The 12,842-nt window shown below is 52.8% G+C and overlaps 1 protein-coding gene across 1 annotated transcript in view; it reads right to left on the reverse strand.

Annotated features, from left to right (window-relative positions):
* Window positions 1-739: 739 nt before the first annotated feature.
* Window positions 740-12,842, reverse strand: part of DNAH2 (dynein axonemal heavy chain 2) — a 253,646-nt gene continuing 241,543 nt past the window's right edge. Inside the window, exons 85-88 of the mRNA XM_075346717.1 lie at window positions 1,630-1,806; window positions 1,465-1,539; window positions 1,226-1,376; window positions 740-1,124 (exon numbers count right to left, since the gene is read on the reverse strand). Of these exons, the coding sequence (XP_075202832.1) occupies window positions 970-1,124; window positions 1,226-1,376; window positions 1,465-1,539; window positions 1,630-1,806 (558 nt within the window). The 3' untranslated portion in view covers window positions 740-969. The remainder of the gene's footprint in view (window positions 1,125-1,225; window positions 1,377-1,464; window positions 1,540-1,629; window positions 1,807-12,842) is intronic.

Here is a 12,842-nt window from a genome sequence, read left to right on the forward strand (position 1 = left end):
CTTCACTCTTGAAGTTCTCAAACAGACTGCCTCCTTCCCCCAGGTAAGCAAAGAAGTAAGGTGGATTCCAGGCCCACCTCCACCCAAACATAGGGACAGGAACACTACAGGGGGTGATTACCTACAGACAATACAATGTACACACAAGCAATACAAATAATGGACAGTGAACCAAGCTTAAAATATGAATCTACACAACATGATACACACTATACCATTTCCCACCATCACATGAAGGTTTAAGGGCACCCATGAAAGTCCAGAAAGTGTCAGGACCGTCTCTTAAAGAGGATTCAGCTACGGGAATTGTTCAACACCAGTGCAGAGCTTGCTCAGGAATGGCAGCAGGCAGGTGTCAGTGCATCTACAAGCACAGTGAGGCAAAGAGTTTTGGAGGCTAACCTGGTGTCAGTAAAGGTAGCAAAGAAGACAGTTCTCCTCAAGAAAAACATCAAGGATAGACTGACATTCTGCAGAAAATACAGTGACTGGGCTGCAGAGGACAGAGGTAAAGTTACTTCCACAGCCAGGAAACTCCCCAGATCTAAATTCCATTGAGAACCTGTAGTCATTCCTCAAAAAAAACCCAGAAATTGTGATAATGTCAAAGCCCTTATGAGACAAGAAGAGGTAAACAGTTAGGATTTGCCAAGAAGCAAACCCAGCTGCCTGGGCGAAGTGCAGAATAAGAGTCAGTCAGTCTTTACCTAAACTTCACAGTACCCAGGCGCGGTCGCTATCAGAAGACAGGGATGCTTCAGAACTAAGCATTTCTGGCCACGAGGACAACTTCTTACATCGCAATTTGAAGGTAAATCAGATATAAAAAAAGCCCTCCATACTCGCAAAAGTTAAAGACCTTTAATGTGCAGTAAATACCATTTACAAGTATAAATACATGAGTAAGACAATGGCTGATCCCCTCTACAGGATGGAGAGAAGGGAACAATGGTGTGAAGATCCGCAGCGCTAATTGTCCAGACTCATGAGTAAAGCGGTTCCTCTCTTTATCCAGTGCTCCAGAGGTGATGAACCGGTTTTAAGATCCACGCCAATCACAAAGGAGGCTCGACCAGTGGACCCACACCGGACCGGGTAATAATAGCAGGGGCAGGAATACAGCCCTGAGAGAATAGAGAGGTTGAATGGAGATATGTTAAGCTTTTTTATACATATATGGATGTATCCAGAAGTTTTACAGCTTCCTGTAATGCCTCTTATGTACCTTTGCTGCTCTTCTTCTTGCTCTCTGTGGGTCTAAAGTGCACAGTCGGGAGAGGACACACAAGTTGCATTGGTTCTGCTTCCATTAAACAGGAGTTTTTCTTATCCCAGCCGGCACCTTCCAGGGACAAGCCGCGGATCCACACCCCATCCTGAGGAAAAAAGCATAAGCATCATAAGCATCATGTACGGATCCTGCTAATATACAGAGGTCTCGTGTCTACGTAGGCTAACCCTCACCTTTGGAGGATACACCAGGTTATTATCATCTACTGTTGAGACGATGAATTCCCAAGACAGAGAATCTACTGACACCTACAAAAGAGACAATGCATGGTCATCATTTCAGTGGTATGTACAGCTTGTAGTGCCAATCCGCCATTGTAGAAGGGATCAGACTCTTACGTTATTTTGTCGGGCTGCACTCTGCAGTACAGCAGTCAAGAATCCTGTTGGGAATGTGAATGCTGAAAGCCAATATATGACAGGTGGACGAGCCGTCTCCGCCCAGCGAGCAAACATCTCCACACGTAAAGCCAGATCTCGCGTCCAGGATGCAAGTGGTTTCAGTGATGGATAAGCCTGAGAGCAGAAATTGAAATGTAGATGATATCACTAAAATAACCTCATTATCATCATCAGCTTTCCATCCTATCCTCACATCATCTCATCCTGTCCTCACATCATCATCTCATACTGTCCTCACATCATCTTCTCATCCTCTCCTCACATCACCATCATCTCCTCATCCTGTCCTCACATCATCATCCTCATCATCTCCCCATTATGTCCTCACATCATCATCTCCCCATCCTGTCCTCACATCATCATCTCCATATACTGTCCTTACATAATCATCATCATCTCCTCATCCTTTCGTCACATCATCATCTCCATATACTGTCCTTACATAATCATCATCATCTCCTCATCCTGTCCTCACATCATCATCCTCATCATCTCCCCATTATGTCCTCATATCATCATCGCCCCATCCTGTCCTCACATCATCATCTCCATATACTGTCCTTACATAATCATCATCATCTCCTCATCCTTTCGTCACATCATCATCTCATCCTGTCCTCTCATCATCATCTCCATATACTGTCCTTACATCATCATCTCCTCATCCTTTCGTCACATCATCATCTCATCCTGTCCTCTCATCATCTCCATATACTGTCCTCTCATCATCATCTCCATATACTGTCCTTACATCATCATCTCCTCATCCTTTCGTCACATCATCATCTCATCCTGTCCTCTCTTCATCATCTCCATATACTGTCCTCTCATCATCATCTCCATATACTGTCCTTACATCATCATCTCCTCATCCTTTCATCACATCATCTCCTCATCCTGTCCTCTCATCATCATCTCCCCCTCCTGTCCTCACATCATCATCATCTCCTCATCCTGTCCTCACATCATCATCATCTCCCCATTATGTCCTCACATCATCATCATCTCCATATACTGTCCTTGCATCATCATCATCATCTCCTCATCCTGTCCTCACATCATCATCTCCATATACTGTCCTTACATCATCATCATCTCCTCATCCTTTCGTCACATCGTCATCTCATCCTGTCCTCTCATCATCATCATCATCATCTCCCCTTCCTGTCCTCACATCATCATGATCTCCTCATCCTGTCCTCACAACATCATCATCTCCCCATTATGTCCTGTGAGACTGTGACCGGGGTTATCTATGACGGCCGGTATGTCTCGCCCCGGTTGTGCTCACTCCATGATAGAAAGTAAATCCACTCTAGGGTTTATGCTGTTTCCCTACAGGCTGAAGGAAGGGTTAAATAGAATCAGGAACAAGGGCAGGTGTGCCGGGTGTGGGGGAGTGAACACAACTCCCTGAGCTCTCTGCTGGAGAGGCACATGTATATTGTTGTGGACTTTTGTTTGGACATTAAAACCGTGTGCTGTGAACCTTAATGCCTGGATCCCGTGTCTTCTGCTGCGCAGCCGACCGTGCTACCTCACATATGGTGGAGAATGCGGGCATGACAGCCGGTGAGGTGTAGCATCCATCCCTGGTGACCCAGCAGCACATGTCCTGGATTCGAGCGGCTATACTACAGCCCAAACCCGGTGACGCCATGGAGGACATACTAAGGCAGCAGCAACAGACTAATGCACAGCTACAAGAGGCTAATGCACAGCAGCAACAGACCAATGCACACCTGCTCCGGGCGTTGGAACGTCAGCAGCAATCCTTGCAAGCGCAGGAAAAAAGGCACGAAGAACAGATGGTTCTCCTGGCCAAGTCGATCCGTGCCGGACCAGCAGCAACAACCCCGGGACCGGGTGACGACGGCAGCGTCCGGAAAGCGGTGAGACAAGCGTTGCAAAAGATGACCCCGGGGGATGATGTGGAAGCGTTCCTGGCGGTGTTTGAGCGGGTGGCCGAGCGGGAAAAGCTGCCGACCCCCCAGTGGGCTGAGGTATTGTCGCCCTATCTGACGGGGGAACCCCAAAAAGCGTACCTGGACCTCTGTACCGAGGACGACATTGACTATGTGACCCTAAAAGCCGAAATACTGGCTCGGTTGGGGGTGAATACCTATGTACGGGCTCAGCGGGTAAATCAGTGGTTCTATGAGGAAGCCAAACCCGTACGCTCCCAGGCCTATGACTTGTTGCATCTTGTAAAAAAGTGGTTGCAGCCTGACACTCTGAGCCCGGCGCAAATGGTGGAAAGGGTAGTAGTGGATCGTTTTGTGCGCACTTTACCTGTCACCGTTCAACGGTGGGTAGGACAGGGTGACCCGAGTACCCTCGACCAATTGGTGTCCCTGGTAGAGCGGCATGTGGCTACGCAGGACTTGATACGGGACACTGAGACTTTGCGTACCGCCCGTCGGTCCGGCCCCTCCAAGCCTAGGGCCAAGGACCCCCCGCTGACAACGGTGCAGGAGTCCCCTACCGTCCCGTCTGAGGCCGCGGCCGCCATTCCTAAGGACCGGAAGGTTCTGTACCCTAAACGACAACCCGTCAAGGGGGTTTCCGTCCCCATTAGATGTTGGCAATGCCAGCGGGTGGGACATATGGAAGCCCAGTGTCCACTCACCACGGAGCCCATGGATTGTGGGGTTACCCGGCGGGGTTCAATGTATGCTCAGGTGGTGTGTACCGCTGACCTGGTCTCCCCAGAGACGGAGCCCCACTTGTGCCAAATACAGGTGAATGGATGTCCGGTTACAAGATTGTTGGATTCCGGAAGCTTAGTGACCCTTGTGCGATCCACCTTGAGGGCTAAAGTAAAGGCCACAGGACGTACCGTGGGGGTGGTTTGCATACATGGGGACCGCCGAGACTATCCCACAGGGATTGTCACCATCACAGCACCTTGCGGTCAGGTGCAACATGAGGTGGGACTTCTTAACACTCTTCCCTATGACGTGATCCTAGGAAGGGATCTGCCCTATTTTTGGACTTTATGGAAGGGACCCCCTAAGTCTCCTCAGATATTGGTCAGTCCGGGACCTGAGCCCTACAATCCTGAATCCGGGACACCTGCCGTAGGGGTCCCCATGATAGGGACAGAATGTGAACCCGATAGGTCGCCCCTAGAGGTATTGGCAGGAGAGGCTGAGACGGTCGAACCCATCCCGGAGTTGGAGGCGTCCCGGGATACGTTTGGGACTGCCCAACTCCAGGACCCTACATTAATACATGCCCGGAGTCGGGTGACAGTAATTGACGGGGTGGCACAGCTGCCCGGTGCCCAGGTAAGGTACCCCCATTTCGCTCTTAAGCAGGATTTACTCTACCGGGTAGATGAAATACGGGGCGTGGGGGTAGAGCAGTTGGTGGTGCCCCAGCCGCATCGTCGGCGGGTCCTCGACTTGGCTCATAAACACCTGATGAGTGGCCACCTAGGGGTCAAGAAAACGCAGGAGCGAATATTGCAAAGGTTCTATTGGCCCGGAGTCTTTGGGGAGGTAAAACGGTTCTGCAAAACCTGCCCGGAGTGTCAGCTTACCGCACCCCTGACCCATTTTCGCAGTCCGTTGGTACCGTTACCCATTATAGAAGTCCCTTTTAAACGGATAGGGATGGATCTGGTGGGGCCCCTCGTAAAGTCCGCTCGAGGGCACCAACACATCCTAGTGATCGTTGACTATGCCACCCGGTATCCCGAGGCGATACCTCTCAGACATACTGCAGCAAAGCTTATAGCTCGGGAGTTGTTTGCTGTGTTCTGCCGGGTGGGGTTGCCCAAGGAGATCCTTACGGATCAGGGGACCCCATTCATGTCTAAAGTGACCAAAGAGCTATGCCGGCTACTCCAGATCAAGCAGTTGCGTACGTCTGTGTATCATCCTCAAACGGACGGTTTAGTCGAGCGTTTCAATAAAACCTTGAAAACCATGCTCAAAGAAGGGAATTTTGTTTACTTACCGTAAATTCCTTTTCTTCTAGCTCCTATTGGGAGACCCAGACAATTGGGTGTATAGCTTCTGCCTCCGGAGGCCACACAAAGTATTACACTTTAAAAAGTGTAACCCCTCCCCTCTGCTATACACCCTCCCGTGCATCACGGGCTCCTCAGTTTTGGTGCAAAAGCAGGAAGGAGGAAACTTATAAATTGGCCTAAGGTAAATTCAATCCGAAGGATGTTCGGAGAACTGAAACCATGGACCAAAAGAACAATTCAACATGAACAACATGTGTACACAAAAGAACAACAGCCCGAAGGGAACAGGGGCGGGTGCTGGGTCTCCCAATAGGAGCTAGAAGAAAAGGAATTTACGGTAAGTAAACAAAATTCCCTTCTTCTTTGTCGCTCCATTGGGAGACCCAGACAATTGGGATGTCCAAAAGCAATCCCTGGGTGGGTAAAAGAATACCTCGATAAAAAGAGCCGAAAAACGGCCCCCTCTTACAGGTGGGCAATTGCCGCCTGAAGGACTCGCCTACCTAGGCTGGCATCTGCCGAATCATCGGCATGCACCTGATAGTGTTTCGTGAAAGTGTGCAGACTCGACCAGGTAGCCGCCTGACACACCTACCGAGCCGTAGTCTGGTGTCGCAATGCTCAGGACACCGACGGCTCTGGTAGAATGGGCCTTCAGCTCTGCAGGAATCGGAAGCCCAAAAGAACGGTATGCTTCAAGAATCGGTTCCTTGATTCACCGAGCCAAGGTTGACTTGAAAACCTGAAATCCCTTACTCTGGTCCGCGATAAGGACAAGAGCGCATCAGACCGGCGCAGGGGCGCCGTGCGAGAAATGTAGAGCCGGAGTGCTCTCACCAGATCTAATAAATGCAAATCCTTTTCACATTGGTGAACTGGATGCGGACCCAAAGAGGGTAAGACGAAACGGGGATACCTTAGGGAGAAAGGCCGGGACCGGACGTAGAACCACCCTATCCTGGTGAAACACCAGGAAGGTGGCTTTGCATGACAGCTCTGCCAGCTGAGATACTCATCTGAGTGATGTGACTGCCACTAGGAAGGCCACCCTTTGCGAAAGAAAGTGGGCAAGGCAAACGGCCAGGGAGTAAAACCCTGATCAGAGCACCAGGATAAGAAGATCCTCCAAGTCCTGTGATAGATCTTGGCGGACGTTGGTTTCCTGGCCTGTCTCATGGTGGCAATGACATCTGGAGATATCCCTGATGACGCTAGGAGCCACCACACAGTGAGGATTAGAGCCGTAGAATTCCGAAGGAAATATGGCCCTTGAGGCAGCAAGTCAGGTCGGTCAGGGAGTGCCCACGGTTGACCCACCGTGAGGTGCCACAGATCCGGGTACCACGATCACCTCGGCCAGTCTGGAGCAACGAGGATGGCGCGGCGACAGTCTGACCTGATCTTGCGTAACACTCTGGGCAGTAGTGCCAGAGGAGGAAATACATAAGGCAGTCGAAACTGCGACCAGTCGTGAACTAGCGCGTCTGCCGCCAGAGCTCTGTGATCCTTGGACCGAGCCCTGAATGCCGGGACTTTGTTGTAGTGCTGAGACGCCATTAGATCGACGTCCGGCGTTCCCCAACGGCAACAGATCTCTAGAAACACATGCGGGTGAAGACCATTCCCCTGTGTCCATGCCCTGGCGACTGAGAAAATTCTGCTTCCCAGTTTTCTACGCCCGGGATGTGAACTGCGGAGAAGTTGGAGGCTGTGGCTTCCGCCCACAGCCGCATCTGCCGAACTGCTCGGAAGGCTTGACGACTGCGTGTGCCGCCCTGGTGGTTGATGTACGCAACTGCCTTGGCGTTGTCCGACTGAATTCGGATCTGCCTGCCGTCCAGCTACCGCTGGAACACCTTTAGGGCTAAATCCACTGCCCTTATCTCCAGAACATTTAACCGAGGGGAGGACTCTGTCGGAGTCCAGGTTCCCTGAGCCGAGTGGTGGAGGAAGACCGCTCCCCACCCTGACAGACTCGCGTCCGTCGTGACCCCAGCCCCGGCTGGGGGCCGGAAGGATTTTCCTTCGCCCAGGAAGTGGAAAGAAAACACCACTGAAGAGAGGTTTTGCTGCAAGGGAAAGAGAGACGTTCTTGTCTAGGGACGTCGACCTCCTGTCCCATTTGCGGTGTCCGAAAGAATCGGACGCAGACGAAACTGCGCAAGGGAACTGCCTCCCTTGCTGTCACCATCTTCCTGGGACAGTGCATGAGGCGCCTTAAGGGGTGACTGGGCCCGAAGGAGAGATTGCACCCCTGTCTGTAGTGAACGCTGACTATGCAGCGGAAGCTTCACTATCGCTGAGAGAGTATAAAACTCCATCCCGAGATAAGTCAGTGATTGGGTCGGTGTCAGCTTTGACCCTGGAATTTTGATGATCTACCCGAACCCCTGGAGAGTCTCCAGAGCAATGGCCAGGTTGTGTTGACATGCCACCCAGGAGGGTGTCTTGACTAGAGGATCGTCTAGGTAAGTGATCACCGAGTGGCCCTGTAGGACCGCCACCACTGCTGCCATGACCTTGGTGAAGACCCGTGGGGCTGTCGCCAGGCCGAATGGCAGTGCCACGAACTGAAGGTGTTCATCCCTGATGGCGAAACGCAGAAAGCGTTGAAGCTCGGGTGCGATCGGCACATGGAGATAAGCATCCTTGATGTCAATTGATGGTAGGAAGTCTCCTTGTGACATCGAGGCTTCAGAGTGTTCACCGCCTGAAAAAGTGCATCGGCTCACTCGGGGGGCGGAGATGTTCTGAAGAAACGAGTCGGAGGACGAGAGCAGAGCTGTATCCTGTAACCGTGAGACAGAATGTCTCTCACCCATCGGTCTTGGACTGCGGCAAGGACGAGACTGTCTAGTAACTTCATCCAATTGCTCGCCAAACAAACGGTCGCCATAAAATGGCAAACCGGTTAAGAACTTCTTGGAAGCAGAGCCTGCCTTCCATTCACGTAGCCACATGGCCCTGCAGACTGCCACTGAATTGGTGGATGCTACCGCTGTACGGCTCGCAGAGTCCAGGAACGGCGTTCATGGCGTAGAACGAAAAAACCTACGCCTGAGAAGTGCAGGACACAACCTGCGTGGCAGAGTTATGTGCAACCGCAATAATCTCAGCCGGAGAAGCTGAGATAGCTTGGAGTGCCCTCACGGCTGCGAAGGCTGGAGCAAAAGATGCGACTATGGCTTCATAGATGGATTTCATCATAAGCGTTATTTGCCTGTCAGTGGCATTCGTGAGAGATGGACATCTGCCCCTAATACTACGGATCTAGCCGCCAGCCTAGAGACTGGAGGATCCACCCTGTGACACTGAGCCCAACCGTTAAGCACATCAGGGGGGAAAAGGGTAACGCGTGTCAATAAGGCGCTTAGTAAGCGCTTGTCCGTCAAGTTCTGTGCTACTGGACGGCCCCTCTGGAGTTAGAGTGATCGAAACACGCACTCCTGATGAAGTCGGGGAAGGTTCCCAGCGGCCCGCTTAGCCTATCAGAGGCCGCGGTCCGTGACGGAGTTCTCACCGTGGGATCTGGGTGTTACCCCAGGATGTTGTACCGACTCAGAGGGACCCGGGAGCGATGAACTCACAGCTCCCTGGCCCTGTGGTATCGGTCTGGACTGCAAGGCTTCCAGTATCTTAGCAGACCCCCTGTCCTGTGATGTGAAAGCTATTCAGAGATTTGCTGATTCCAACATGCAAACTCTGTCGCTGTCATCTGTGCAGTGCCCGTAATATAGCCGCACAAGAGGTACCGGTTGTAAAATAAATAAACATATATATATACACTGCGGCACCAAGGGGGGGACAGCACCTGAAAAACTGGTGCCCCCCAGTGCTCAGTGAGGGGGAAGGAGGATACCAACGTATGCTCCAGCCCTCCCTGCCGACGTCCAGTCGGCCGTCCCGTCGTTACCCCTGACTGGCAGGCCCGAGAACAGGAGTATATGGCACTAGGCCGTAAGAGCCAGGGACTAAATTTAAAAACGCGGCCGGCAGACATGGCGCGGTCGGCGCGGTAGTCCCAGTCTCACAAACCAGTCAGCAACCGCTGCGGCGTTTGTAACACAGATGCTGCATGCACCGTCCCTCAGGGGACACAGAGTACGTTATGATGCAGGGCTCTGTCCCTGTAGTCACAAAAGTGCGGGAATCTGGTGGCCTATAGTCATCAGTGAGGGGGGGCGGAGGACAGCGAGGTGTGCTCCAGCCCTCCCTGTCGGCATCATACCGACCGTCCTGCCCTTCTCCCTGACTGGCAGGCTCAGGGGCGGGAGTTTAACACACTAGGCCGCAAAAGCCGGGGACTAAAGTAAAAACCGCGGCCGGCAAACAGGCACGGTCGGCGCGGTAGTCCCGGACAAAAAATCCACACCGCAGTCGCAGCTGCGTCTGAGGCCAAGGTGCTTCATGCACCGTCCCAACGGGGACACAGAGTACCTGTAGATGCAGGGCCATATCCCTGACGATACTCCGTCTCCTGTCCGGCAGATTCCCCCAGGGGCTGTGGATGTGGCTTGTGGCCACCAGATTCTCTGCCCCGGGTCTCCCTCAGCTGCAGCCAGAAGTTGCTGAAAACATGGCTGACGGCGTTCTCTGAGGAGGAGGGAGGCGTGGGCGTAGTCACAAAAAGTGCGGGAATCTGGTGCCCCAGCGTGGGTAGTGAGGGGGGCGGAGGACAGCTCAGTGTACTCCAGCCCTCATTGTCGGCGTCATACCGACCGTCCCGCCCTTTTCCCTGACTGGCAGGCCTGGGGGCGGGAGAATCCCATACTAGGCCGCAAAAGCCGGGGACTAAAGTTAAAATCGCGGCCGGCCGGCAGTGCACGGTCGGCGCGGTAGTCCCGGACCCATACGCACGCCGCAGTCGCTGCAGCGTCTGGGCCCAAGGTGCTTTATGCGCCGTCCCAACGGGGACACAGAGCACCTTGCCCTAGAAAGTGCGGGAATCTTCCAGTGCAGCGTCCTTCCCTTCCCCTGACTGGCAGGCCCGGGGGTGGGAATATGCGGTACTAGGCCGCAGAAGCCGGGGACTAGAGTTATAAGCGCGGCCGGCAAACAAGCGCGATCAGCGCGGTAGTCCCGGCGCACTAACACGCCCAGCAGTGCTGCAGCGTGTTATGACACAAGCGCTCCATGCGCCGTCCCCAAGGGGACACAGAGTACCTCACAGTAGCAGGGCCATGTCCCTGACGATACCCAGCTCCTGTCCAGCAGATTCCCCAGGGGCTGCGGAGGGAGCACGGTCCCAGTGTCTGGAGACCGATTATGGATCCCACTTCACCCAGAGCCCTGCAGGGATGGGGAAGGAAAACAGCATGTTGGCTCCTGCCTATGTACCCGCAATGGGTACCTCAACCTTAACAGCACCGCCGACCAGAGTGGGGTGAGAAGGGAGCATGCCGGGGGCCCTATATGGGCCCACTTTTCTTCCATCCGATATAGTCAGCAGCTGCTGCTGACTAAATTGTGGAGCTATGCGTGCATGTGTGCCTCCTTCGCACAAAGCATAAAAACTGAGGAGCCCGTGATGCACGGGAGGGTGTATAGCAGAGGGGAGGGGTTACACTTTTTAAAGTGTAATACTTTGTGTGGCATCCGGAGGCAGAAGCTATACACCCAATTGTCTGGGTCTCCCAATGGAGCGACAAAGAAAGGGTAATTTCAAAAGACGGGAAAGACTGGGATATGATGCTTCCCTATTTGATGTTTGCCATCCGTGAGGTGCCACAGGCATCCACGGGGTTTTCGCCTTTTGAATTGTTATACGGGCGACATCCCCGGGGATTGTTGGACCTGGCAAAGGAAACATGGGAGCAAGAGCCCACCCCCCATAAAAGTGTGATTGAACACATTTTGGGTATGCAGAACCGCATAAGCGCGGTCATGCCAATTGTGAAGGAGCATTTACAGGAGGCTCAGGCCGCGCAAAGCGGCCGCTACAATAGACAAGCCACCGTGCGGACCTTTAAACCCGGGGATCGGGTGTTGGTATTAATCCCCACGGCGGAGAGTAAATTCCTGGCTCAGTGGCAAGGCCCCTACGAGATAAAGGAAAGAGTCGGGGTGGTTAACTATAAAGTATTGCAGCCCGGTAGGTGGAAACCTGAACAAATATACCATGTCAACCTATTAAAACCTTGGCAGGAACGGGAAAGCCTGATGGCTGTTTTTTCCCCCATCTCCCTCCTCTTCGGGTCGTTCACCTCCGGCTCCAGCGACCTCCGGAGAGGACGAACCGGAAGTAAGGATTGGAGAATCCCTCACCAAGACTCAGAGGCGAGAGGCCAGACGGTTGGTTCAGCAGAACCCCGATGTCTTCTCCGAGCTGCCCGGTAGGACCAGTCTGATACGACATGATATTGTCACCGAGCCCCACCTGAAGGTACGCCTGAAGTCATACCGGGTACCGGAGGCTCGACGACAAGCCATATCGGAGGAAGTAAAGACAATGTTACGCCTGGGGGTCATCGAAAAATCCCGGAGTGAATGGGCTAGTCCGATTGTCCTAATACCAAAACCCGATGGCTCCTTAAGGTTCTGCAATGACTTTAGGGGATTGAACGAAATATCCAAGTTCGATCTCTACCCCATGCCCAGGGTGGATGAGCTGATTGATAGGCTGGGACAGGCGCGGTATTTTTCCACGCTCGACCTGACCAAGGGGTACTGACGGAGTCCGCCAAGGAGAAAACCGCTTTTGTTACGCCGGAGGGTCTCTTCCACTATGTTGTCTTGCCTTTTGGGTTACATGGCGCTCCGGCCACGTTCCAGAGGTTGATGGACTTAGTGCTGGAACCCCACCAGGCGTATGCATCAGCGTACCTTGATGACATCATTATTTACAGCTCCGATTGGCAGACCCATTTGGAACAGGTACAAGCGGTGGTGGACGCGCTTCGAACAGCCGGATTGACAGCCAATCCCAAGAAATGTGCGTTGGGACTCACGGAAGCCCGCTACTTGGGCTACGTGATAGGCCAAGGAGTGATTAAGCCCCAAATTAACAAGGTTGAGGCGATCCAGAAGTGGCCTAGACCCCTGACCACGAAGCAGGTTAGGGCCTTCCTGGGTATCGTGAGGTACTACAGGAGGTTTGTAAAGGATTTTGCGGGACTATCAGCCCCTTTGATGGACCTTCTCAAAGGCAAGAAGTCCGTCATGGTGCGCTGGA

The sequence above is a fragment of the Anomaloglossus baeobatrachus genome, chromosome 4 (genome assembly GCF_048569485.1).
Source record: "Anomaloglossus baeobatrachus isolate aAnoBae1 chromosome 4, aAnoBae1.hap1, whole genome shotgun sequence".
In the NCBI taxonomy this organism is placed as follows: Eukaryota; Metazoa; Chordata; class Amphibia; order Anura; family Aromobatidae; genus Anomaloglossus; species Anomaloglossus baeobatrachus.